This window comes from Wyeomyia smithii, chromosome 3 (genome assembly GCF_029784165.1).
Source record: "Wyeomyia smithii strain HCP4-BCI-WySm-NY-G18 chromosome 3, ASM2978416v1, whole genome shotgun sequence".
Classification (NCBI taxonomy): Eukaryota; Metazoa; Arthropoda; class Insecta; order Diptera; family Culicidae; genus Wyeomyia; species Wyeomyia smithii.
The window spans coordinates 4,049,860-4,077,545 of record NC_073696.1 but is presented as its reverse complement, the minus strand read 5'-3'; the positions used below and the strand labels follow the sequence as shown (position 1 = coordinate 4,077,545).

Below are 27,686 nucleotides of genomic sequence, written 5' to 3'. Positions count from 1 at the left end.
TCAGTGTCTGCTTAAAATTAACTTAAGTGTGGAATTTATTCAATATAACCTTGGATTTATTAATTATTTGATGATTTTTTAGCAAAGAAAAGCTTGAAAAACAGCACCATGTATTTATTATAGCGATTGAAGAAAAAAATATAGCCATTCTCAGGAAAAACATTTGGTGGGACTGATATGCGATTATTTTTAAGATGGGACGATTTATCTCACATTTTTTCCTGACTTTTTTCAAACAAAACATACTTTTTTGTTTCCTCAATCGATAGTAGAGCAAAAAACGATGAAAATCCATATGGGACTGGTATGCGATTATAGGCAGTGCACTATGGTCGGAATCGTGAAATTTCACGACAAAAATCTGTAGGGCGGAAACTATAGATGCTAGAGATTTCTTATCTTTTAGAAAGTTACTCTACTAAGAGGAATCTATCTTTTGGTATGACTGGTTACTAGGGTGGTCCTATTGCACTCAAAATAAAAATTGTAACTTTTTTATCTTACTACTAATAGCAATATTGTCTTCCACAAAATTGTAGCTAATTTAATTTCATGAAACTTTGTTAAAAAATTATTGCCTACCTCGTTTCTTCACTGTTTGAGGGCAATTTTTCCAAATTCATTCGGGGTGGGTCTACAAAAATTACTATTATTGCTCTAGTTTTTTCAGCTAATTCAGATAATTGCTAACTTTTCAGAGAAAAAAGTTACATGTATTTTTTCGTTTCAAAATGACACTTTTTGGAGGCACCCTACTTTTTTGTTTGCACATATATGCAACAACAACACGTTTAGGATGAAAGTTCATAGTTTCACCTTCAAAATGCAATTTGTAGAATTAGTCAACTTTTGTTCCCTTTAGGGTTAAAATGCATTTAAAACTTCGAGTTTCCACACAAAAATTTGCTAATCTAGCATTCAAAACCATCTAGTTATTACAATTCGATTTTTATTTGGAAAATTTCTTCGAGTGACTTTCGGGGCATAAAAAACGCCTCTTCTGATGTCAATAAATAGTTTCTAACGCTTGTTAAAAAATTATAGTTGTTTTGAAATGTTGTTTGTGTATCATATTTTTGTAAAAGTAAAATAAATGCATAAAATATACTCAAATTTGGCGTTATTTTGTAACAACGTGTAAAATTCATGTTTTTTATGTTGATAGCATTGCATAGCACTCTCCAGTAATGTTTTTAGTACTTGTTCACATACACGTTGGACGAAATCGTTGCCATTAGTAAAAACAGCCGAAGACAAATTGTATCTAAGAGAAAAAATGAAAGTATGGCAAGGTATTTTATTGGAAAAGTTCAACGCTCGTGTCGATGTACCTAAACAGGGAGGAGGTGGATCATCAACCACTGGGTCGATGTGCCGTAAACTTCTATCGGAGCCAGAGAAGTTGGCATTGACACTCGGTCTAAACGAAAAATTGATAAAAAAAACCTAGCTGTTATAATAGTAATAATAAACAGCCTAGTTCAGGTAAGCAATTCCACAGAAAAATTTTCAGCTTTATTATTTCTTTTTTTTTGATTATCATTTTTGGAACATTGCACTGGTGTTTCTGTAAGCTAAAGATAACATTTTGTGCATTCGAGTGTCTATAAATGATCAAATCTGTTTCTAGCATTTAAACGGTTTGATTGATTGGTATAGTATCTCCGGCAAAGTTGTAGATAATAGTTTTGTCCTTCAAAAATAAAGTATTTGGTATCCCACGCCTGCGACACTTCATAAAATTTTAGCACATTCTAGCAGGATCATGGCAAGTCTACCCCTTTCAACGGGATTTATAGAATAAGGCCCTGAAGCTGGAAACAAATATTAACGGAACGATCGCCAATTTCACGCCCAAAAAAATTCTAGAGCTGCGAATTATACGGATGTGCTATGGATTCTTCAGATCTGCCAGAAAAAGAACAGATATTCAAAGGTCTACGATTGAGTGGAAAGAGTACTTGGATTAATATAAAAACAATTCAGGTTTGTAAATATTTGAATATGTAGAGAACCCTATAAAAATGACATTTTTCAATTCAAAAACAACGATAATTAATTTTCTACGAGCATTGGAAACTATTTATTGACATCAAAATAAGCGCTTTTTCATGCCCCAAAAGTCACTCGAAGAAATAAAAGAAATAAAAATCGAATTAGAATAACTAGATGGTTTTGAATTCTAGATTAGCAAATTTTTGTGTTAAAACTCGAAGTTTTTAAATGCATTTTAACCCTAAAGGGAACAAAAGTTGACTAACTCTACAAAATGCATTTTGAAGGTGGAACTATGAACTTTCATTCTAAACATGTTGTTGTTGCATATATGTGCAAACAAAGGAGTAGGGTGCCTCCAAAAAGTGTCATTTTGAAACGAAAAAATACCTGTAACTTTTTTCTCTGAAAAGTTAGCAATTATCTATTAGTGTCAAAATATGCAGTTTTTCACGCCCTAAAAGTTACTTGAACACCACTTTCAAATCCGAATAAAGCTGAAAAATCTAGAGCAATAATAGTAATTTTTTTAGACCCACCCCGAATGAATTTGGAAAAATTGCCCTCAAACAGTGGAGAAATGAGGTAGAGCAATAATTTTTTAACAAAGTTTCATGAAATTAAATTAGCTACAATTTTGTGGAAGACAATATTGCTCTTAGTAGTAAGATAAAAAAGTTACAATTTTTATTTTGAGTACAATAGGACCACCCTAGTAACCAGTCATACCAAAAGATAGATTCCTCTTAGTAGAGTAACTTTCTAGAAGACAAAAAATCTCTAGCATCTATGGTTTCCGACTTACAGATTTTTGTCGTGAAATTTCATGATTCCGACCATAGTGCAGTGCTTAAGCCTCATTGGTCATTTACAGATATGCTTCGGAAACTTCCATGGAAGTGATCAAAGTCTATTCACAAAACTTGCTCTTGGTTTTTGGGAATAACACAGGGGGGATATTAGATTACAGTTAGACGGTGCATTATAATATCCAACAAAATAAAAACAACCTACATATTTTATAAAAATCAGCAATTTTTTCAGCTGAACCGAAATTTACAAAACTCGTTAACCTATCATATTATTACTTATGGCGGGCAAGAAAACAATAATACTAGCAGTTTACGTATGAAGACTCAAACCATTGTTAGTTTTTCTGGAATTACTCAACAACAAACGTCTCTTCTGAAAAGATCCATGCCAATCAAAAATCGACTCCAAATAAAAAACTCGGGTTCGGGTTTCACAAAAATAAAATATTCAGGTACAGGTTTGAAAAATATCAAACCCGATCATCTCTACCAAATATCTTTCATAGAAAGTTATTCTTCTAATCTTTATGTTGACTGAGAGTGAATCACGCTGCATAGATCAAACATGTTTTTGAATCGACGATAGAATACCGCCTACAGTTCTCTGGAAGCGAATTAAGCAACTTGGTGTAGGCAAGGAGCAGGTGCCAGTTGACTGTGATTTTGATCCCAATGAAATTAACCGTATGTTTCTTGCCAGCTACACGGATAACTCGCCTCGGCGACCACGCTATTTTGAAAACGCTTCCCCTCACAGTTTTTCGTTCCAGACATTCGAAGATTGGGAAATTGTCAACGCAATATGGGACATTAAGTCAAATGCAACAGGTATCGATGGATTGGCCATAAGGTTCATCAAAATCGTCCTTCCTTTACTCCTGCAACAATTCACCTATATTTTTAATGCTATCATTGAGTCTGCAACTTTTCCTGAAGTCTGGAAGCAAGCAAAGATACTTCCACTTCGGAAAAAACCTCATGTTCATGCTCTAACAAATCTGAGACCGATAAGTATTTTGTGCGCGATGTCTAAAGTTTTTGAAAAACTACAGAAGAAGCAAATGACAACGTTTATTACTGCGAATCGTTTACTGTCGGATTTTCAAGCTGGCTTTCGTAAAGGTCACAGCATCAAAGCAGCAACCCTACGTGTATATGATGATTTAGCAGCAGCAATCGACAAAAAGGGCACCGCCATACTGCTTCTTCTGGATTTCTCCAAGGCTTTCGATACAATTTCGCACCATAAGCTATGCTCAAAACTGGTAGCTAACTTTAACTTCTCGCCTAGTGCAGTTAATCTCGTAGAGTCGTATCTCCTAGGAAGGACGCAGACAGTTTTCTGCGGTGAACATTGCTCTGAAATTGGAGAGGTAACTTCTGGTGTGCCACAGGGTTCCGTGATTGGCCCTTTGTTATTTTGCTGCTACATCAACGATCTCCCAACGGTGCTAAGATGGTGCTCGATGCAAATCTACGCAGATGATATGCAACTATTCATTAGGCGTTTTGGACCTTCTGCTCACGAGTTAGTAAGGATGGTGAATGAAGATCTGACACGAGTTTCCGAATGGTCTGACCGTAATGAACTGCACATAAACCAAACAAAGAGTAAGGCAATATTTGTTAAAGGCTGCCGACGTAACACGGTTTCTAGCAGTTCACTGCCTGCTATCGTCATGAAGGGACAAACTATCGAATGGGTTGAAAAAGCTGTGAACCTTGGTTACGTGTTTCAAGCTGATTTGGAGTGGGACGGATTAATTAACCAGCAATGCGGCCAATTTTATTCTTGTTTGCGATCGCTCTTCAGTACTGCGTCTTCCGCACCTATGAAAATTCGACTGAAGTTGTTCAAGGCTCTGATACTACCGCATTTCTTGTTCGGAGACCTTCTGCACGTACGGCCTAACGCGAGCTCCACGCGCAGGTTACGAGTTGCACTCAATAGCACTGTCCGTTTTGTCTATGGTCTGAACCGCTACGCAAGAGTAAGTCATCTCCAGCACAATTTAGTCGGATGCTCGATTCAGAACTTATACGCATACCGATCCTGTGTGTTACTATGGAAACTTTTTAAGACACAATCACCCCCAGTGCTTTTTCAAAAACTGATCCCAACCCAAAGTCGCCGTTCTCAAAACTACATAATTCCACGAAACAGTACGGCTGGCTACGCTAACACGATGTTCGTCAGAGATGTGGTAAATTGGAATTTGATGTCTTCTAAGATTAAGCGTTCGACTTCGGAAGCAAATTTCAAGAGGGGCGGCCTCGAATTTTAGAACTCTAGACAAGCATAATTATATATTATTGTTGTAAAGTTGAAGTAGTAAATAGGATTATTATAAATTAGATAGTTATGTATATGCAACTACTTAACGTTATGCAACTCGGACACTACCAGGTGATAAATGAATTGAATTGAATCTACTTGTTTTCTTCTATTCTGAAAGACACTGTGACTAAGCAGAATTTCGTCATTCCGATACTTCCTAGCACCCGGCTTTGTCATTATTTCATTCACAAAAATATCAATAAAACCGGATCGAAACAGATTGGAAACTGGGGAGATTCGTTCCGGTTGGAATCAATGACTTTGAAAAATGGAAGATACTATATTTTTGAAGCATTGGTTCGGAAATATTAACAAAAAGATATCTGTTCTTTCTAACCAAACCCAGAGAGTCAGCCGTCATTTGTTTTAACTATGAAGTGAACTACGAGCTCTTACAAAAGATCGTCCCACTAACACGATCTGATTTCCTTGTCCTTTGAGCGCAATCGCATTACATTAAACCGCCAGCCATCCAGTTGAGTTCATTCACTTTATAACATAAACTTTTTTAAAGCTAATCATAAACGGTCCCCAAGACAAATCGTGTACCCATCAAGGCCCATTCAAAAGAGCATGCGCGCATCGCACAAAGTACGTACCGCCACTAAAAACTAAGCTTGTTGTTGCGCGACTAAAATCTATCTCTCTCTCTCTGCAGCAGCGTATTTACCAACATTAGAATAGTTGTTATGCGCTAACAGTCTACGGAGAGTTTGGAGCCGTATGACTCAGTCTGCTGGACACAGAAACGAAACTAGTTTATTTGTTCACAACACACAAAATTCTCCACAAACAACCGACGACGCTGGATGGAATAGAAAAATCGTTGCAACATTGGAACTTCTTCAGGCCTTGTTGTTTATGGCTGTGCTTTGAAGGTTAATGAGAGACGACAAACTACAATGCGAGTACATTTGATGATAGTTGCCCCGCTAGTTGTAATTTGATTTGAAATTTTAACTAAGAGAAGATGTTCTAAGATGCATTCTACGAACGGAAATGCACGGTTGACGTGTCATATACTTGAAATTTGACTCCGCTTACCATCATAATGACTTCCGACTGTAAAGTTTTTTGGCTTCTAGAAGCCTAATTATCGTTATACTAATTGTCATTGCAGCCAAAGTTCTCGGTGCTAAACCGTCGAGTCACGCTGTTTCATTTTGATTGTATCCGGTTTTATGGCAAATCATGTCGGATAAAAAGTGCCATAACAAGCAGGTATAATGGCACGATTGAGAAGATGTCATTGCCCTGCGTCATGCGGATTCATCGGTGACAAAATTTGACTTTTGTATGTTGAAATACAGCATTCGAAAGCGGAAGCTTACGCCCAAAATCAATAATTAAACAATGCAGAGCGGGGAAAAACCATTTCAAAGTGCAAGGCCGTTCTGATGATCACAACTACGAATTATGCCCACAGGGCAAAGGGCTGATGAGCCAGCAACCGGTCGAGATGCCAACTTGATGTGATCGCTCACGCGTATGCAGATAAGTAATACCACGCGAAATGGAGAAAATATCTTTTTTCTATCTATATTTATATAAACTATTTTTATAAAATCACAAAATGATCAAAAATAATCGGTTAAGATCGACTTGCAAAGCAGTTTGGAATGGCTTACATCAGTGCGAAAGCACCGACGTGGAAAACGACGACGAGTATGACGACGCCGACAAGAACTCGCGACGTTCGATCATGAATACAAACAGAACAGAAATTAGCACGCCTACTGTATAAAGCAGACGGACACGATCGCGGCTTGCTTTATTCTACCGCCAGCAGTGAGTGAGTGTGGTTCAGAAGAGCTTTTTCCTGTGAAAGCGTACCTTCAAGTGTTTATGGTGAACGATAGTAGTGAGAGAATTTTAAGATGTCCATAAAACGCAACGAGAAGGATTATCCTTACATTGATCTTGGCAATGGGTTTACAATCTTCGTTCAAGCGGACGAGTACACCGATCCGGTGCTGAAGGCAAAGGCGGCCCGGGAAATTAATGAAACACCGGAAAATGTGGAAAAATCACTCAGTCAGTTGCGCGAGTTGCTGAAAACGGAACCGACCCTGTTTGTGCCCACCGAAAGCGATGCGTTTCTGGTGAAGTTTCTGCGGCCTTGCCACTATGACGCCCGCAAGGCATTCCAGATGATCCAGTTCGCGTTCCGGATGAAGGCCAAAAGCCGGGAGTACTACGAAAACACATCGACTCCGTCCTCGGTGCGGCATGTCTTCGACGAGGGAATGATCTGGTTCATGCCGGATCGGGACTCCGATGGAGCCGCCCTATGCGTGGTGGAAGTTGGAAGTGAGTTTTTGTTGTTTAATTTCACAGCAACGAGGAAAAGGTTATTCGTTTGATATCTAGACTTATACTTAAGTTGAATCTGTTCTCCCAGGGGTCAACTAACTGCCCTGCTATTCATCAAGCTGATTGGATGTGTACAGTGCTATGGGAATTTGCGTGAAGTGATTTGTTTGATGCGATGGTTGAATAACGCTTAGGATAATTATTTGATCTTTTGACAATAATTGCTTTCGAATTACCATGTCACATGGTTTTCCTCGTGAAGTATTCGGATAAAGATAAAGATTATATTAAAATCTTTTCGGATAGAGATTATATTAAAATCTAATCAATGCAGATTTTATTCCTAGAATCATGGGCTTTGAACTGTAGATTCATAGTGTCGTGAAAGATGACGATGTGGCGACGGTCGACACAAGATTGGCAGTCAAGAATTACCTGGATTTTGGAAATCATCGTTTTCAGTACTCTAATATTCAATATTTAGATGTTGGAATTTTAGTAACGTGACAGGTAATTAATTGCTCTTATAGTCGGTTGCAAAAACTGGTTCTGAGTTTCGCATCAGTTTGAATTAACTTCCAGGACACAGTTGCATATCGGCAAAACAGGTTTTGCGAGCAGCATTTTTGGCAAACGAAATTTCTCGTCGATCTAAATGGTTTTAGCATATTAGTGATATGATTGTTGTTACAGTTTCTAACATGGCTTGCACATAAGAAATACAGAGGATATTTATTTCGGCTTCGATTCAAATTTTGAGCAAACTTTACTATATTGAGGCTAAACAAACATTTTTCTTACAACAAATTTTCTTGTACTTAGTTTTTATGTGTTCTACTAAAAATTTGTATTTCACAAACTAGAACACTACGCTTAGCTAATAGAGTATAAATCACAATATGTCTCTTATATTTCAGTAAAGGCATAATTTATTAATCTCTAAAAGCGCAATTCCACAAAAACGGGCAACCAATTCAATCAACCATGTTTGATTCGCCTGAAACTTTGCATAGAAGTAGTCAAAAGATGCCATTTTGTGTTATTGGTTTAATTTTTTGGAACTTTTTTTTTGAGAAGCTATTTAAAAATGCGAAAGTATTGATGATAGCAATAATTTTTAGAGCAAGAACGGTTTGTTTGATCGGTATGACGTATTCGGCAAAGTTGTAGATAATAATTTTGTCTTTCCGAAAAAAATATACACTCCAAAAAAGATTTAATTAATTACCAATAGAGCGCACTGCAATGCTGAAATCGTAAATATCTCTATCCTGTTCAAAGTTATTGATGTTCTTCAACAAAAATACGTCCTTTCTATTTGTTTTCCGTTTTTCCTGGGACAAAAATCCCTTGATATTATGCTACCAAATAAGTTTATTTTAATGAACAAGTAAACTCAATTCAAAACATGATGAAAATTTTAGATTTTCTATAATTTTTGCATATTTTATTCCTCGATTCTGTCGATTGTGCCCAAATCTCCAGATCTCCATCGAAAATAATCAGACTCATTTTTTTGTTTGGCATTAGGGTGACCAGTTCCGAAATATGGTGGCCGGAAATTTTTATTTTTTTCCGATACATTTACAATTCAATTTGAGATATTCTGCTTGTATTTTGCTTAACATAGATTTCAGTTTTAAGAATTTTAAGAAAAAAAAAATTGACGCTCTATAGAATTCTTCACATTATCCGACGTTTCGGCTGTTTTTGATAGTCTTTTTTAAGGAAAACTTTGAAGCACGCACACTCATTTTTTTGGAAGTACCATAATTTGAGTGCTTTCAAGGTTACCCGTCCTTTAGTGAGACCGCCATACGCCAGAAACCGAGTCGAATTTACTCTGTTTATTCAATCCAAAAATTAATGAAAATTATTAGAACTGCGTAACTTCCTCTCAAATTTGAGTATAATAATAAAATAATAATAATAATAATAAAATAATAAAATGATGTTCGTGTTTTGTTTAAAAATCTGACACAAGAAATGAAATAATTTTAAAACAGTCAAAAACTAATGTTTATTTTTCATGGAAACGTTACAAATGTTTTCTAAATCGCTTCCGTGTCTGTTTCACTGAACGCGGCACAAGAGGATTGCGGCAAAATCATTATCATTAATATCACAAATAAGAGCTGATTTTTATATTCCCAAACTTTCTGCGTTACTGATGTGGCTGAAAATATTGTGGAATATTGGAATATGGCATCATTATTTCTATGTTGGTGTATCGGAGGAAGTTTCATATAAGAGCTAGAGGTACACAAAAATTGGTTCGGTGAACTAAGGCAGCTTTAGACGGACATCATTGTAAGATCGGCGAATTGCTAACAGTTTCGTCGACCGGCCCGAGTTGATCAAAAAAAAAAAAACAGCTAAATTGCTGGAAGATCCGGCGACCAACCAGCAGGTGGCCCCTTCCAATCCTAATATTCGATCAACAGTCATCATGGTGTAAGGCTGAATGGTCAAAATCCTGCGCACGAAAATCAAGCTTCATCTATAAACATTCCGTCGGGTGTGCTACCCGTGATCGACGTATTGGAAACGCATTCAGAAATATCTATCTTCGCATCTTCGCAAAGGTCCGTACGAAATCGCACCTGGCTTCAACTGCTTAGGTTGGAGGAGCAGGAGCGAGCGTATCAGCAACAACAAGAAGATCACCGAAGACAAGAAGCAAAAATAGCAGTAAACGAGTAGTTGATAAGTAGAAGATCTACTTATTGCTTCCCGAAGACGAATAGAAGAGTGGCTTCAAACAACGAATTGTATACCGGAAGAGAACACTAATCCAGTCGAATGGGAACCAGCCATAACTCGTATAACAGAAGAAAAAAATAATCGTGACGAACAGTTGAAAAGACGACAACGGTTGCATGAGGAAGCCCTAGCTCAACAAGACCTGCAAGAACAACTGCGTCGAGATAAGTTGATGCAGCAACCGGTAAACAGTTGGAGAGGGAACAGCAATTCCGACACTACGAGCAACAACAGCGACAAAAGCTTGCGATGCAGGAGAAGCAGTTGAAAGAGCAACAAGAAGCGTCACGATCCGAATCAGAGGCCGAACAGTAATTGTAACAACAAAGGCATCTTTACGAATAACAACGACAGCTAAAAAATCGTCACAACAATGACTCGTCCATGGTGATCGGAAAGTCTAATATTATTCAACCAAATACCTGAACCACGAGCCAACCGTAGAGCAAAAGGCCAGGAAGTAACTGAAACCATACCGCAATCAACACAGGTTCGTCAAAGAGATTCAGATCTTTTCCCTGGGCCCACTGCTGATACAGGTAGAAGGTCAATACTAAATCCGTCGATCGAGGACAACTACAATTCTCCCGCTCCCAGATCGCAACTCGACATGCGGTTGCCAAAGAATTGCTTTTATTTTCTGGTGATCATGGAGACCACGATGTGCGGATTCACGAAGGATGAGAACATAGTTCGCCTTTAAAAAAGTCTGAAAAAAGAGCCTATAATGACGTGAAAAGCCGGTTGATGCTTACCGAAAACGTCGCTGAAGATGCTGTTTGGGCAATCCTTAGTCATCATACAGTCACTGATAGGGAGAGTGGAATCATTATCATCAATTCGAAAAGAAATGCTGGAAACGTTGGTAGACTCTGCAATGGAAGGGGCTGAATTGGTATGCAAAATAGCTAAGCTTAGCTTAGTAGGCTGTACATATCAATGGTTGCTACTCCACGATGGGTCCGAGCCACTAAAAAATGCACTATGAATTAACTAAAGAACGACTGGGAGTGGTAACTTCTCCTCACTGTACATCATTCAATGACCCGATTTTTCATCGATCAATAACGGCGCCGGCCACGTCCTTACAGTCAGGTGGGGATACTGTCGGTTTTGTGCAACACTGGCACAATCCAAAATTTTTCATTTTTGAAATTTTGATGTAAAACGATGCCAAATACGGTTATGTTTTATTTCACAAAGACTTGTTTCAAAATTCACAAAAAAAACCCGACTCATGGTTCCTTTCTGCGGCTGAAAACATGAATTGAAATAAGTTATTACAACAACATTGCAGCGCTCGCTCAGACGTGTCGCTCCTTTCTACAACTATTCACTGCATAAAGTCATCCAAACAGATCATCCACAAGTTCACGCGTTATCGACAAAAAGTGGAAAAATCGGAGTACCAAAATACGATTCGTAGGTCGAGCGAAACAGGAACGACCCAATCGGCTACAGACCATTTTACGAGACGTTTCATAACTCAATTTATGGATAAAATTTTAACAGGAAACATGAAACAGCTGGCATAACGCACAAAAAAAGCAACATCAACATCAACAAATACCGTGTATCCTACCGTGTAAAATGGCTATACACCTTTGTCAGTGTATGTACGGGAAATGTCATATATCGTCATAAGCAAACGCATAAAGAATGTACGATGAAGATCGAAAAAATCAGCAGGAAACAAAACCCAATATCCATTCTGTGCCGAACACGCATCAGTATCGGACGTGTGATCGGTGATCGCTCCGATAGAATATAAAACAAAACACGTGTGAACAAGTGTTGGCATTGTTTGCCTGGTCGAGTGAAATAAATCCGGGTTCAAGGTCGCGCCTTTGTGCAACTGTTTCGCATCGTGACTACCAGCTGGTGCGTAAGCCGATTTGGCTGCTGGCTGAATTGTGCTACAGCAGTGGACGAGACACAAAAGAGGAAAAAGAAGAAGCCATCAGTTGACAGTGAGTTGTATCGCTGTGTGGAGTGATCTCACACCTGGCTCGCTGCTGGTGGCTGTTTGGTGCTGCTGTATTGGTGCTGCTGGCTGTAACGGCTGCAACTTCGAACGATCGGACAACCAACCTTACTGGAAGGGAGAAGTAAAAAGGTACGTGCTCTTGTCGGCGCTAGTGCGCTAGACTTAGCGGGATGGATGTAGATCCCTCGCCTCCCGCGCCACCATCCCCGAACCCCTCTGACCCTGACCCTTCTGTTACCCCCTCCCCTGTTCATTTTTCAGTCCCCCCTCGCCCCAGGCTTTACCCAGACGGAGCCCAGGGCAGCTATACTGTCTATTTTCGGCCAAAGGCGGGACCGAAATCGAAACAGTTGAACCTCTTGCAGATTTCTAAAAACCTGACGAAGGAGTACAAGGGCGTGACCGAAATTTCCAAGGTCCGGCCTAACAAGCTCCGTGTCGTGGTCAGTAACCTGAAAGAGGCCAACGTTATAGCTTGCTCTGAGCTCTTCACACGCGAGTATCGCGTTTACATACCCGCACGAGACGTGGAGATCGACGGTGTCATAACCGATTCGAGTCTGTCCGTCGAGTGTATACTGGCAAGTGCCAAAGGGTGCTTTAAAAACAAAACCTGTCCCGATGTAAAGGTGCTCGACTGCAAGCAATTGCGGTCAGCATCGATCATCGGTGGCAAAACAGTATACACCCCGTCAGACTCGTTTCGAGTTACGTTCGCCGGGTCAGCGCTACCAAGCCACGTCTCGATCCACCGGGTTCGTCTCCCTGTGCGATTATATGTGCCTCGCGTCATGAACTGCCTGAATTGTAAGCAGTTAGGCCACACCGCCGCCTACTGCTGCAATAAGGCACGTTGTGGCAAGTGTGGGGAGAATCATGCGGATGATTCCTGCAGTAAAAATGCTGAAAAATGCATTCACTGCAGGGAGAGTCAGCATGAGCTCTCGACATGTGCGGTGTTCATGCAGCGCAGGGATAAAATAAAGAGGTCTCTCAAAGAGCGTTCGAAGCGTTCTTACGCTGAGATGCTGAAGAAGACCGTTACCACTTCTCCCATTACATCAAACCCTTATGATCTGCTGTTCTCTGATGGAACCGATTCTGACGATTCACCAGCGGGAACATCTTACGCCAATCCTGGGGAGTCTAGAAAGAGGAAAAATATTTCCTCTCCTAAACTTCCCAGAAAAGGTCCTAAGATTTCTCAAAGTGAAATGAAAGTTACAAGCAAACCAAACAGTGCTGCGGAAAAACCGAAGCAAACTCCTCCTGGGCTTGCAAATTTAAAGTCCCAGAAGGAGTTCCCAGCACTGCCAGGAACATCTAAAACCCCAGTTGCTCCTTTTGCACATCCAGTTGATGAAACAAACTCTGGATTAGTGAAATTTTCTGACATTGTGGACTAGATTTTTGAAACTTTCAATGTACCCGATCCAATTAAAATTTTTCTTACAGCATTTCTCCCAACAGTTAGATCATTTTTGAAGCAGTTGACTGCCCAATGGCCCCTCCTTGCAGCGATTGTATCCTTCGATGCCTAATTCAACTGCGTATATGAAGGATTCTATCTCTGTCTTACAGTGGAATTGTAGAAGTATTTTACCAAAAATTGATTCGTTTAAAGTTTTGATAAATAAAAACAAATGCGATGCATTTTCCCTTTGTGAAACTTGGCTTACTTCAAATATTGATCTTAACTTCCATGATTTCAATATTATTCGCCTTGATCGAGACACCCCATATGGAGGAGTACTTTTAGGGATTAAAAAGTGCTATTCTTTCTATCGTATTAACCTCCCCTCGATTCCAGGCATCGAAGTTGTCGCATGTCAAATGACAATACAAGGTAAAGAGCTTTGTATTGCCTCAATATATATTTCTCCCAGAGCACAGGTTGGGCAACGGCTGCTCTTTGATTTAATAGAACTTCTTCCCTCGCCACGTTTGATTTTGGGAGACTTCAACTCTCATGGCGTGGCTTGGGGTTCCCCTTACAATGATAACCGCTCCTCTTTAATGTATAACCTTTGCGATGACTTCGACATGACTATTTTGAACAACGGCGAAATGACACGTTTCCCGAAACCTCCAGCGCGCCCAAGCGCTTTGGATCTATCCTTATGTTCGACGTCGCTACGGTTGGATTGCACATGGAAGGTAATCCTCGATCCTCACGGTAGCGACCATTTGCCTATTCTTATTTCAATTACTAACGGGTCAACTCGCATGCGACCAATTGACATTCCGTATGACCTCACACGGAATGTCGATTGGAAGTTATACGAGGAAATGATTTCAAAAGCGGTCGAGTCGATTCAACATCATCCACCACTTGAAGAATACAACCTCCTCGCGGGCTTGATTCTCGACGCCGCGTTGCAAGCCCAAACGAAGAAATATCCCGGCGTAACGATTAAAGAACGGCCTCCCACTCCGTGGTGGGACCAAGAGTGCTCCGATGTCTACACGCAAAGATCCGACGCGTTTTTGGCCTACCAGAAGGGAGGTATACCTGGCGACTGTTTACGGTATTCGGAGCTTGATACCAAGCTTAAAAGCTTGGCTAAAGCAAAGAAACGCGGATATTGGCGTCGGTTCGTGAACGAGACGTCGAGGGAGACATCGATGAGCACTCTTTGGAACACAGCCCGAAGAATGCGGAATCGCGTAACGGTCAACGAAAGCGAGGAGTCTTCAAGTAGGTGGATATTTGATTTTGCCAGGAAAGTATGTCCGGACTCTGTTCCTGAGCAAAATATTGTTCGTGATGCGTCTCCGGGCCACGACGCGATAGAATCACCTTTTACGATGGCAGAATTTTCAGTTGCCCTCCTGTCCTGTAGCAATAACGCGCCTGGGTTAGATAGAATCAAATTCAACTTGTTGAAGAATCTACCCGGCAATGCCAAGAGGCGCTTGTTGAACTTGTTCAATAAGTTCCTGGAGCAAAACATTGTACCGCAGGATTGGAGGCAAGTGAAGGTGATCGCCATCCAAAAACCAGGGAAACCAGCTTCTGATCACAACTCTTATAGGCCGATTGCAATGCTATCCTGTATCCGGAAATTGATGGAAAAAATGATACTCCGTCGCTTAGACCACTGGGTCGAATCAAATGGTCTACTATCAGATACTCAATTTGGCTTCCGCCGTGCCAAAGGGACGAATGATTGTCTTGCGTTGCTTTCAACAGATATTCAGCTGGCGTATGCTCGCAAAGAACAAATGGCGTCTGCGTTCTTGGACATTAAGGGGGCTTTTGATTCCGTTTCTATTGACATTCTTTCGGGTAAACTTCACCGACAAGGATTTTCTCCAATTTTAAACAATATTTTGCACAATTTGTTGTCCGAAAAGCACATGCATTTTACGCACGGCGATTTGGCAACTTTTCGCATTAGCTACATGGGTCTTCCCCAGGGCTCATGTTTAAGCCCCCTTCTTTACAACTTTTATGTAAATGACATCGACGAATGTCTGGCAAATTCATGCACGATAAGACAACTTGCAGACGACAGTGTAATCTCTGTTACAGGAGCCAAAGCTGCCGATTTGCAAGGACCATTGCAAGATACCTTGGACAATTTGTCTGCTTGGGCTTTACAGCCAGGTATCGGATTCTCTCCGAAGAAGACTGAGATAGTAGTTTTTTCTAGGAAGCATGAACCTGCTCAGCTTCAAACACAATTAATGGGTGAAACGATTTCTCAGGTTTTGGTACACAAATATCTTGGTATCTGGTTCGACTCTAAAGGCACCTGGGGTTGTCACGTGAGGTATCTGATGAAAAAAGTCAACAAAGAGTGAATTTTCTTCGTACAATAACCGGACAATGGTGGGGAGCCCATCCAGGAGAGCTTATAAGGCTTTACCAAACAACGATATTGTCTGTTATTGAATACGGGTGTTTCTGCTTCCGCTCCGCAGCAAACACACATCTGATCAAACTGGAGCGAATACAATATCGTTGTTTGCGTATCGCCTTAGGTTGCATGCAGTCGACCCATACGATGAGTTTGGTGGTCTTAGCTGGAGCACTACCATTGAAAACCCGCTTCTGGAGCCTGTCTTCTCGTATTTTTATCAAATGTGAGGTCTTAAACCGTCCCGTGATGTAAAATTTCGAAAGGTTAATCGAACTCAATTCTCAAACCCGTTTTATGACATTGTATTTCCATCACATGTCCCAAAATATTAACCCTTCTTCGAATATTCCAAATCGTGTCGACTTATCAAATACTTCTGATTCTACTGTGTTTTTCGATACATCCATGATAGAAGAAACTCGTGGAATCCCGGATCATTTACGCGTGCAGCAGATCCCTAAAATTTTTTCCAATAAATATCGGAACATCAACTGCGACAATATGTTCTACACTGACGGATCACTTCTTGATGGGTCCACTGGCTTCGGTATTTTCAATAACAATTTAACCGTCTCCCATAAGCTCGATAATCCTGCTTCTGTTTACGTCGCAGAATTGGCTGCAATTCAGTACACCCTAGGGATTATCGAAAAAATGCCCACGGACCATTATTTCATCTTTACGGACAGTCTCAGTTCCACTGAGGCTCTCCGATCGATGAAAGATGTTAAGCACTCTCCGTATTTCCTGGGGAAAATACGGGAACATCTGAGTGCTTTATCCGAAAAATCGTTTCAGATTACCTTAGCGAATCCCTTCTCACTGCTCGATACCGGGCAATGAGAAAGCGGACTCTTTGGCTAAGGTGGGCGCAACAAACGGTGATATTTATGAAAGACCAATTGCTTTTAATGAATTTTTCGCACTTGTACGTCAGAATACGTTCATCAGTTGGCAAAATGCTTGGACCAGAGGGGAATTGGGAAGGTGGTTACATTCCATAATCCCCAAAGTATCGACGAACCCGTGGTTCAAGGGGTTGGATGTAGGTCGGGATTTCATTTGCGTGATGTCCCGGCTTATGTCCAATCACTATAGATTTGACGCTCATCTCCGTCGTGTTGGGCTCGGGGAAAGTGGTATCTGTGCCTGTGGTGAGGGTTATCACGACATAGAGCATGTGGTTTGGTCATGCCCTGTACACCGTGACGCCAGGTCTAAATTAATAGCTTCCCTGCAGGCCGAAAGTAGGCAGCCGGCTGTTCCTGTTCGTGATGTCTTGGCGAGCCGTGACCTATCCTACATGTCCCTTATATACGTTTTCCTGAAAACCATCCACGCCCCAGTTTAATCCTATTCCCTTCCGCCTACATCCAACCAAACGACAAGAACACGTTAAGACCCCGGATTCGGAAACAGCAACTAGACCCGCACGATACTCTCAGGTCCCGAGGGAGACAACCCAATATGCCAGTCCGTAATATCTTGGCCCAGCAGCGGAACATATTCAATATGCTGCTTACCTATGACGATGGAAAACCATCAAACAACAAATCAGTGCTTTTAATGCAAAACATTCTAGCTTTAAGTTAGATTTAGTTTCAGCTCGTATTCGGCAGCGAGGATAAAAAATTTGCTTTTAGTTATTAAGATACTTTAGAAAGTAAGCTACCAGATATAATTGGCACCGTTAAACATTAAATTGTATTTGTGCCGTGTCAAATAAATTATAGATGAAGAAAAAAAAACCAATATTGCAATGTAAGCACGGGACATATTTCTGCACTTTCAGTGCGGCGAAAGATAGGGCGTCGAACATTTTTCACTGGGTATGAGCTCGATTATCAACACATAACAAAATCGAAACAATGATTCGTACTCATCTTACTGAACCCATTGAAAATGTTTCATATTCGAGCGTCTCTACAGCCTGCAGCAACCACTCACACCAAACACATTAGTTTCAGCAAACAAAAAACTGATGAAAAACGCTTGAAATATAAGAGTACCCCTCCAGTCGATAATCAGAGGTTAAAATGGTATGCAGAACACTTGAGAAAGTCGATTCTCTCATGATAGAAACCTTTTCTTGAAATGGTGTATGAAATTCGTCTGCACCACCCTTATCAATCTCTTAAACAGCATTTTTCAGCCTGTCGTTCTTACCCTGTTTACGAAAATACCGATATTCGACTGTAAAAATCTTTCAAGAAACGAAAATTGGTGTGACATCAATTTTCGGTTTCTTTGCCTTATGTTGGTTCCAGAAATACCGTCATAAAAGAGTGTTTCAGCATATTTCTCATTTTCTAGACAACTATAGTTGCCATTTTGGTTTCGGAAATAGCATCGAACGTCGATATTTGGTCTATTGTCGTTATTCATTGCGTCGAACACCGATTTCGGGTTGCTGAGAGCGTGATCCTGCACGCAAAAGCTGGACTGTGCGTAACCACATCAGTATTGCGTCTTTATTGAGCATTTTTTTGCGATGTTTCGGAACCAGTACAACGAATGTTGTTGTGTTGTTCACAACGAATTTGGTGCTCTAGCGAATGTTCAATGTATTGCCATGTTGATTCGTACTGGTATTGGTAATATTTTCCAGGCTGCTGCTATCGTTAAAGCAGTGCAAGCAGTAATCAATACTGATGATTTTGGTACTGATTAGGTTAACGCAAATATGAACTGATCGATTCACTAACAGGAATCCGTTCCGAATCCGTTGGTTCCTACTTGATGAATCGAACACTCTGTGTGAAGATAGGAAGTGAGTTTTCTGCACAGTTCACGAATGTCTCTGGAGTCCCGGAGGGTAGCAACCTAGGACCGCTACTCTTCATGATATTCATCAATGATATTTCTTTGTTACTTCCGGAAGGTTGCCGTAAATTGTACGCCGATGATGTTAAACTCTTTAAAGTCGTGAGAAATTATGCGGACTGCGTTGAGCTCCAGCAACTGGTGAATATTTTCAGCCTATGGTTCTCTAGAAACCTTTTTCTGTAAGCGTTCAGAAATGTAGTGTTACCTCCTTCTATCGGACAAGGAAGCCAATCTTATTTGATTATACTATGTCCGGTCAGCCTCTATCTAGAGTGACACAAATTCGAGACCTAGGAGTTATTTTGGATACTGCGCTATCTTTCAAACTGCACTACAACGAGATCATCGCTAAAGCTTATCGACAACTCGGATTCATGTTTAAGATAGCCAACGAGTTTCGTGATCCGTTTTGTCTCAGATCGCTGTATTTCTCTCTAGTGCGGTCTATCTTAGAATTCTGCTCCGTTGTATGGTGTCCATTTCACAACTCCTGGATTGCCAGAATTGAATCCGTACAACGTAAATTTGTACGATATGCGCTGAGATTCCTTCCTTGGCGCAATTCCTCAAATCTGCCAGCCTACACTGATCGCTGTCGGCTTTTGGGAATGCAAACTCATGAGCAGAGACGATTCGAGGCGCAAGCTGTATTCATTGGTAAAGTTCTTTTAAATGAAATCGACGCCCCGGAATTCCTCGGCCACCTGGATATATATGCCCCCGAACGATCTCTCAGACCAAGACCCCTGTTGAACCTGCCTCAACGCAACGCACAATATGGTCAATTTGACCCAATACGCTTTATGTCGGCCAGCTTTAACACAGTAGCAGATGCGTTCGATTTTAATATAACTGGCACAGCTTTTAAAAATAGAATTCGCGTTAGGTAACCTTTTGTGCCAATTTATTGACATTGTTCTAGTATTAAGTTTTTCATTAAGACACACACTCTGTCAGATGAATTTTTAATAAATTATAACAATTATAAAAATTATGAATCCGTTCATTCAAAAACATCATCGAATCAATAACAATTGAAAAGACATTGGATTTGTTCCAAACATTTTGCATTTAACGACGATTCTGGTTTCATTCATATGCATTCGGTTCCACGTAACTGGCACCAGCGTCAGTAAATTCTGTTGCAACGAGGCTCGCTATTGGCTGTTTCGGTTGCTGACGATGGTTAGGTATGCACGGGCCTTTAATACGCACTGATTTGCGAAAGTTACCAGCGGTTTTTTGAGCGCCCCAAAAGTGATCGTTTGCCCAAAACCGAAGTCTACCGAAACATCACGATTTTGTGTGTTTTATACATAGTCTGATTCCGATCTCTGTCAATGTATTCATTACGCAACTGTTGCGTTATCCTGTTGACACATTTGTTGTGCAAAAGCCAGAGCATTCAATGTGCGTTTTGAGAGGACACATCGGTTGATGTAAGCTTCAACTTTTGCGTGTGGTTTCGAATACATTGATCACTTTCATCAATTTTACCTAGCTTTCTAATTTAAAAATAGTGTCATTGATAAATAATCACTGGACATCATTCCGATTACGAAAATATCCATATTGCAGAGTATTCAGATTTTTAGAAACTGAGAAAACCATCTTTCATTTCAAAATGGTAGGTATCAGGCACCAAATGTAGCCATAGATTCCCTTTAAGTCACTAGTCCATGAAATGAAGTTGATGGCTCACTTGAATCTTTTATTGATATATTTTTCTGGATAACCTTACCTTTTTTAGTGCTACTCTCCCCTTAAGACCTCTTATAAAAGCGATTCCGTACGAATTCAATCTGTTTTGCAATTTTCGAGGCCTGGTCCAATCCTGGTCCGCTCTCTCGATAATTCTGCCAATTCGGCCAATTGTCTTTGGTGAACGCGCCGATCGCTTAGCTGGTGAGATAGAACCACATTTTTTGTACATCTGCACAATCCTAGTATCTTTGTGGAATATGACAATATCGGCAGTATAACGGCTTTTTGTGATGTTCAATAATCGAATTTCGGATGCTGATCAAAACTTACACTTTTTCGGGCATTTTGCAACAAAATTTTCCAATTTTGAACACGAAAACTTCAAGAGCACTTATGGGGTAATATCCACCAAAAAAATTGTTTTTTTCTGACATTTTTTTTATTGACCTAAATTATGCTAAAACTATCCTAAAATCAAAATCTCAATCGCCAAGGTACAGATCTAAACTGAAAGTTCGTTTAAATCAATTTTTACCGAACAACTTTTTTGCTCCATTATCACATTTTTCGTTTAATTTGGCGGTGCTTACAAAGTTTCCTATGGCCGATATCGTGTTTCAAATTTAAAGTATAGAGGTCGCTTCATCAAGTTTCGACCGTTACAGCGTTTCTACAGCACGTGTTTACTCACAATTTCCCTTCGATCAGCCGTTCTCGTTGTGTACGTGCTCTGTTTGAGTTTTTCTATACTTTTTAACTGTGAGTCATATTCAAAAGTACTTGAATATGATTGACAAGGTGTACAATGACCACAAAGGCAGTAAAAGAAGAAGTACCAGAATAACCCGGAGTAAAATTAGTAACCGAAACCTGCCTAACCGCTATGCGTTCAAAGGCGATTCGGAGTACGTTAGTACCTTGGCAAAAAATTAAAAACTTCTGATTTAAACCGTGATCGCGATGTTGATAGGCATTTTGGCTACTGTTTCGTACATTTTCACTGTATTTACTTCCCTCTTTAAATTAGGAGTAATAGTTATGTGCGGTTTTCACAGTCGAGCAAGCGTGGACTAGGCGTCAAGATTCTTGTGTCTTGTTTTAACTGCGGTGATGCCGATATTTTTAACTGTTTTCTAATACATAATCATGCTCTTGGGTTAACCGTTGGACCGAACATGTACGAGTTTTGCGTGGGATCGGACGCCAACCGCGTCAAAGTCGCTGAGCATCGCAGGTCCAGTATCGCGAAAGAGTCTAGGCGCATTTAGACAAAAAACATTAGACAAAAAAAGGAAGAAGAGGCGAATAAGGCCCAGAAAGGACAACTTTACGGCGCAGGGATAGCTGACTGATGGTAAAAAAATTATTGTGGGCTTTATTATTGCGATTCTTAAGATTTAAAGCATTTTGAAACTTTAAACGCGTTTTTCTCAAAATCATGTTTTCAAAATCGGCGAGCAGTAGAACTAAAAAAGTTTACATCCGATTGACTTGAAACTTTAACTGTAGCTTGTTCATTAGATTATCTAGTGATGTACACACAATTTTAGCGATTGATTAGCAGCAACAAAAATTATAAACAATAAAAGTCGATTTTTTGGTCGAAAACAGAATTTTTTCTTCCAAACCGTTGCCATTTTGCGAAGAAAAATTTTAAAGATATAATCATGTGTACTTCACTAGCGACACTTATATAGATGATGAAAAAAAAATTGTTTTGGTGATAGGTGGGTTTGGGCACGACTATAAAAAGCGGTTCACGGCAATCGCTTCACAATCGCCATTTTGTAACAAAAATAGCAATAGTTTGTTTTTCTACTCTGCAAGAGTTGCTTAATCCAATGATATATTATTCACATACCTTACATCTCGAATGTCCTTTGAAAAAAATAATGAAAAAACAGTTAGACGCAATGTTCACATTCGAGAAAGTTGCAAAATACACACTAAAACTCTGTAGAATACACCCAAATCGTTGTATGTATTTGGGGGTGTGTAAACTTTTTTAGCGCAACTTTTTACCCTTTTCCATAATTTATCACAAAAATCATAGTATTATAATAGTTTAGACGTAGTTCAGTTTTTTACACACTTTCCTAAATAAAATTGCTCTTTCATCCATATTTAATAAACATAATAGGCAGTTACAAATTTTATTTTTTGTTTGTCATCCCTCTTCCCTTTCAGAAATGTTTAAAATTGAAAAAGGGAAAAAATATTCGAGCTGTTATGGAAGTTTTCAAAGCAGAGTAGTTGCGCACCGGGTTCGTCGCTTCTACGCTTGCTTACTAGAAAACTCACTTGAGTCTCTGAAAAAGCTATCTTTGCTAAGGGTATCTAAGGGTATTCACAGGAATGATTATAATCTTCCATTTTTTTTTCAGTTTGAGCTCTCGTGCAAAACCTGTGCTTGTTGTAGCTTCTTGCTCTTGGCACCCTGTTGAAGAGAGTTTGAACAATTTGGTAGAACAGTTAGCTACTGTTTCTATAGACTTTTGACTTCTGCTATAAATAGTTTAAGCCATTTCTCGACGACGTGGAATTTTTCTCTTTAATTTTTTTTGTGTGTTTGTAATTGCCGTTAACCTCACTCTAGTAGCGCCTTACCGAGTATAAAAAAATCTCACCTTTGAATTTGTTTGTTTCTGTGTTTTTTAATATTCAAAACACAAGGGTATGCGGTCGGAAGTTTTTGCGGATGCTCAAACATATATTTTTTAATTGCCTCAGGAGAAAAAAAAAACACCTTAGCTTCGAGTTTCTAAAAATACTGGAAAGATTTCTCCGAAAACCGTTGTGAATCATACGTGTAAAAGTTTAATGGTACGAAACAACATCAAGATTGTGAGAAAATTTTTGAATATGTGTGAAATCTCGATAATGATAATAAGGACGCATATTTCGTGTAAACATATAATCATACTTTTCTCGTTTTCTGATCAACAAAAACTGTTAGAATAACGCAATGTTTACTAGTACCAGCATCGTAAAACATGTTGGTTCATGTATTAATAAAAGATTTTGAAAGAAGCTGTCCAATCTGCTTCAAGCTGTGTTTTATGGATAACGTTACGCCTTTTGCACATTATTGCGTGTAGTTGAATATGTTTTGCATTTTCACTTAACGATCTTCTATCACGATTCCTAAAACATACGGGATTCAAAAAGCTAATCCCGCTCAATCACGTCTATGTTCTGACAACACATTTCAATTTAGTACTAGAATGTGATGGCATTTCTGCCATTAAAAAGGCATGCCTCGGTTTTGGTCCATTGTTTTCAAAAGTTGCAAACTAAGCGTCACTTGAATCATCACAACTCCGTATGTCATGTGATGATCTGTTTGTTAGGAACTTTTCTAGCATATCCCATCTAGTCATCAAACGTGTCCAGTAATGTACTGACGCTCTAGCAAATAATTCTCAAACAAATCCATCAAATTCTTTCGCAAATGTTTGTCTTCATTTCAAGGTGAACCAGACGGAGCCAAACAAAAGCTAGAACAAATCGTCTTGCCGACAGTTTGATCGTGTTTCTTTGAAAATTCTTCGCTTTGCGGTTCGAATGCAACAAGCAAGTCATAATTGAATTAGCGAAACACCAAAAACGGGAATACACGACTGAGAGCACATTGCCTTGTTGTTGACATTAAATTCGGGTATTTTCGGCGTTCTTGTTTTCATATCATATTTACCGTATCTATTTCCTCCCTTCCCCGTCCGTAACAGAGAAATGGAACACAAGCAAGGTATCGATCGTGGAGCTGATTGCCGCCATTCGGATAAGCGTGGAAGCGGCTCTGCTCGATCCGGAAACCCAGCTGAGCGGCATGAAGGTCATCTTCGACACCGAAGGCCTCTCGATGGCACAAATCGCCCAAAACAGTCCCAAACATGCCGGTATGATACTGGATTGGGTGCAGAAGGCGTGCCCCTTCCGGTTGCGCAGCATTCACGTGGTCAACAATTCGATGATCTTCAACATACTGTTTGCGATCTTTAAGCCGTTCATTTCGAAGGAACTGCGTGAAAAGGTTAGTTAAGCACTAATGAAAGCTTATGATTACGGGTGCAGGTTATTAATTTCTCTCACAATATTCAGATACATTTCCACAACAAGGATTGGAACTCACTTGCCAAGCTCATCGATCCGGCTTGCCTAAGGCCCAAGTACGGTGGCACATTGGCCGCACCGGAGTACGAAGGCCGCCTGCTTGGAGATTTCCTGCAATTGTACGACAAATACTTTGATTGTAAGCAACTCCATATGCTTTTACCGCGGAGGAGAGTCAGACTGAAACTGGTTTCAGAAGAAGAAGTCTTTCTTTCCTTCTCTTGGTTAGTGGTACGTACTAAACGACTAATTGCGTTCTTTTCTTTGTCTTCACAGCGCTTGAAGCGTACGGTTATGAGGACCGTACCAAGGGGAGGTCAAAGTGAGCTGACATGTCATAAACAGTGTGTGGATCTCTCTGTGTTCTGTGCAGCAGCGCCTACTTCATCGCCCATCCAGTAACTCTCGCGCAGCCGTCAATGTTGACGGCTGTTTGCGTAGTATGAGTGTTGAAAAAATAGTGATTTAATACATGAATAAATAGCGAAACTTGTTCTTAGGCCGGTATACTTAGCCAGGTATTACAAATATATAGTTGAAGGTGACAATTTTGCACTAATCAATGGGAAAGAATAGCACCGCACAAGAGTGGGCGATGTGGATGTCGAGTGAGAAGGTAATTGCTTGTATTACCAAACGTGTGCAAGTGGAGAAGACATTTACGAAACCGAATTGATATTATCCGAGGTAGCATCGAAATTACTGCACGAGGTGTGCGTGTAAAGTATTAAAATTTATTACCTCTCGAGGCTGGCGGTTTTCTAGTCTGTCCGATGGATTTCTGCTGAATGACGCTGATTGATTGTCGTCTGGGGGTGTGCTAGTTGAATACATAATTTGCATTCTGATGGATGCACTGGATAGTATCAATCCTTTGGTGACCGTGTCTGTAGAGAAGTTCATAAGCATGTCCCAATGACGACGACGGTAGAATTGACATGCGTATGGAGGAATTAGGATTCCGCGTGCATTTTGGGAGAGAAATGACTGTGTTTATCCATATAACCATTATGGAAAACTGTTCCTGGGTCAGATTTGCTGGCGAATAAACTTTAATAGGTTGTATTGTAATCGGGGCAAGTCTCAAAAGATAACTCAATGCCCATCTGACATACAAGACAATAACGGTAATAGGTTTAATTTTTTTTTTTAAGAGTCGGGGGAATTTGATTTGTATTTAAGATACATATCTGAAAATTTGGAACCGTTCTTTAAGATGCAATAGCAAAGTTTTAAACAAGTTAAAAATTGTAGAATTTTGACTACATAACCTTATAAAAACTAATGAAAAAAATTTATATGCAATTGGAGGGTCTGGTACATGAAGGGGGTTTTGGGGGGTTTAAAGTTTAAAAATTTTGTTGCTTATTTTCCTTTTACCATCGGCATCCACATCACACATCCAGCGAGTATGGGGTCACCAACCTCTTTCGGGCTCTTTGCTGAATATTATCTTTGCTGGTCGCACTGCAGCCTGCCGTATTTTATCAGCTTGGTGGTATCACAGGATATACATTGAATAGTTCGAAACTTCTTTCGAATAATCCACTTAATGGATTAATACCAATGATTTTATCACTGCATCGTGTCGATTTTTTTCTTAGCTTTCCAATGACTCAGATTTATAATCAGTAGTTGCGCGCAGTGTTGCAGAGCTCACTCACTCCAGCTGCTTGGCGGGCCCTCCTGAGTGCGTATTATCAGCTATACACACAGTGGAGTTTACTCCAAGCAACCCATGCACACGCTGGATTTCTATTTCCTTTGCTCCGCGCGCACGTGGAGCATCATAGCAGCCACTCCGACGTGAGCTGCAGGCATATGCATCGCTCCGGAGCGCTCCGCGGAGCGTCACACAGCTTGTGTTTGCTGCGATTAGTTTTCCTTTTCGCGAATAAAATTGCAATCGAAACTGGTGGGATAGGACTTAATAGTAGGATGTTCCTTATCATTAAATACATTTATGACAATAAAATCAAGGATTGAACGGGAATATTTTTTTATTCACAGAACTATATAGATAACCACGTTATAAGAAGCAGAAGAGGCTGGGTTTTTGCTTTTACTTTTAATAGTCTGTTATGTAATCTTAGCACACTTCCCGCGGAGAAAAATAAGTATCTACCTCGATAAACGAAATCCAAACTTTGACCAACTAGTTACAAACCTTATTTGCACAAGCTGTATAGCGTGTTTAACAGTTTTTATTTTAAAATCTGAAGTACAAATGGTAAACTCTGATCAAAGTTTGAATGTCAAGTGATGTCAGTGGTGAATGGGTTGATGCAAATAATAAAAAGTGCAATTTAAGCGAAAAACATTTTTCGAAAGATGAGTCTCTTCACTTGTTGGGGAGTTTATAACGCAATTTAGTTTCAATACTATCTGTTTTCCCCTGAAAAATAAAAATGCAAATACATGTCTGTAAGTGGCAAGTTTCAGCCAAATCAAAAATAACAATTTAAAAAAAAACAAATAAATTGGGCCATCCTAATGGAATTTCTCATCTACAGTGGTAATTCGCTCGTTGAGTGTTCGCTAGGCCGTCACCCAACTAAAAAGCACTCTAATATCAGAAGTCAACATCATTCAAATGCATTTAAGTAAGGAGTCCGAGAATGATAAAAACTACTAAAATATTATTATACTATTTATTGTTGTGAAAAATTTGTAAACATGTTTAGTTATTACGCTTAATTCATTCAGCATTGATAAGTTTGTTCCTCAGCGCTACTAGCTGGACACTTCATGCAGATCATCTCTGACATAATCAATCGCGTAATTTAAATAGTACATGTTATACATCTACAACATTTTGTGTGTAAATCAGAGGTTTACTGTAAGGTTGTTTGTTCTTTAATATCTTTAACGCCTTCACCCGAAATATCCAGCGTCGCGATCCTCCATATTTTAGGCAGAAAAAAGAGTGATGTGCTTGATTATGCTGCTTTTCGTTGGATTTTTAGTAT

At 39.8% G+C, this 27,686-nt stretch overlaps 1 protein-coding gene across 1 annotated transcript; it reads left to right on the top strand.

Annotated features, from left to right (window-relative positions):
- The first annotated feature begins 6,902 nt into the window (after positions 1-6,902).
- On the top strand, positions 6,903-25,265 carry LOC129731700 (clavesin-1-like). The gene is made up of 4 exons (XM_055691902.1): positions 6,903-7,455; positions 24,333-24,637; positions 24,706-24,856; positions 24,994-25,265. The coding sequence occupies exons 1-4, from the start codon at positions 7,023-7,025 to the stop codon at positions 25,041-25,043; spliced, it is 939 nt and encodes a 312-aa protein (XP_055547877.1). The 5' UTR covers positions 6,903-7,022; the 3' UTR covers positions 25,044-25,265.
- The last annotated feature ends 2,421 nt before the right edge of the window (positions 25,266-27,686 follow it).

Coding starts and splice junctions, on each gene's coding strand:
- LOC129731700 (XM_055691902.1), top strand. CDS start 7,023: ATGTCCATAAAACGCAACGAGAAGGATTATCCTTACATTGATCTTGGC. Junction 24,638..24,705: donor CGAAGGAACTGCGTGAAAAG/GTTAGTTAAGCA, acceptor CACAATATTCAG/ATACATTTCCACAACAAGGA. Junction 24,857..24,993: donor GTACGACAAATACTTTGATT/GTAAGCAACTCC, acceptor TTGTCTTCACAG/CGCTTGAAGCGTACGGTTAT.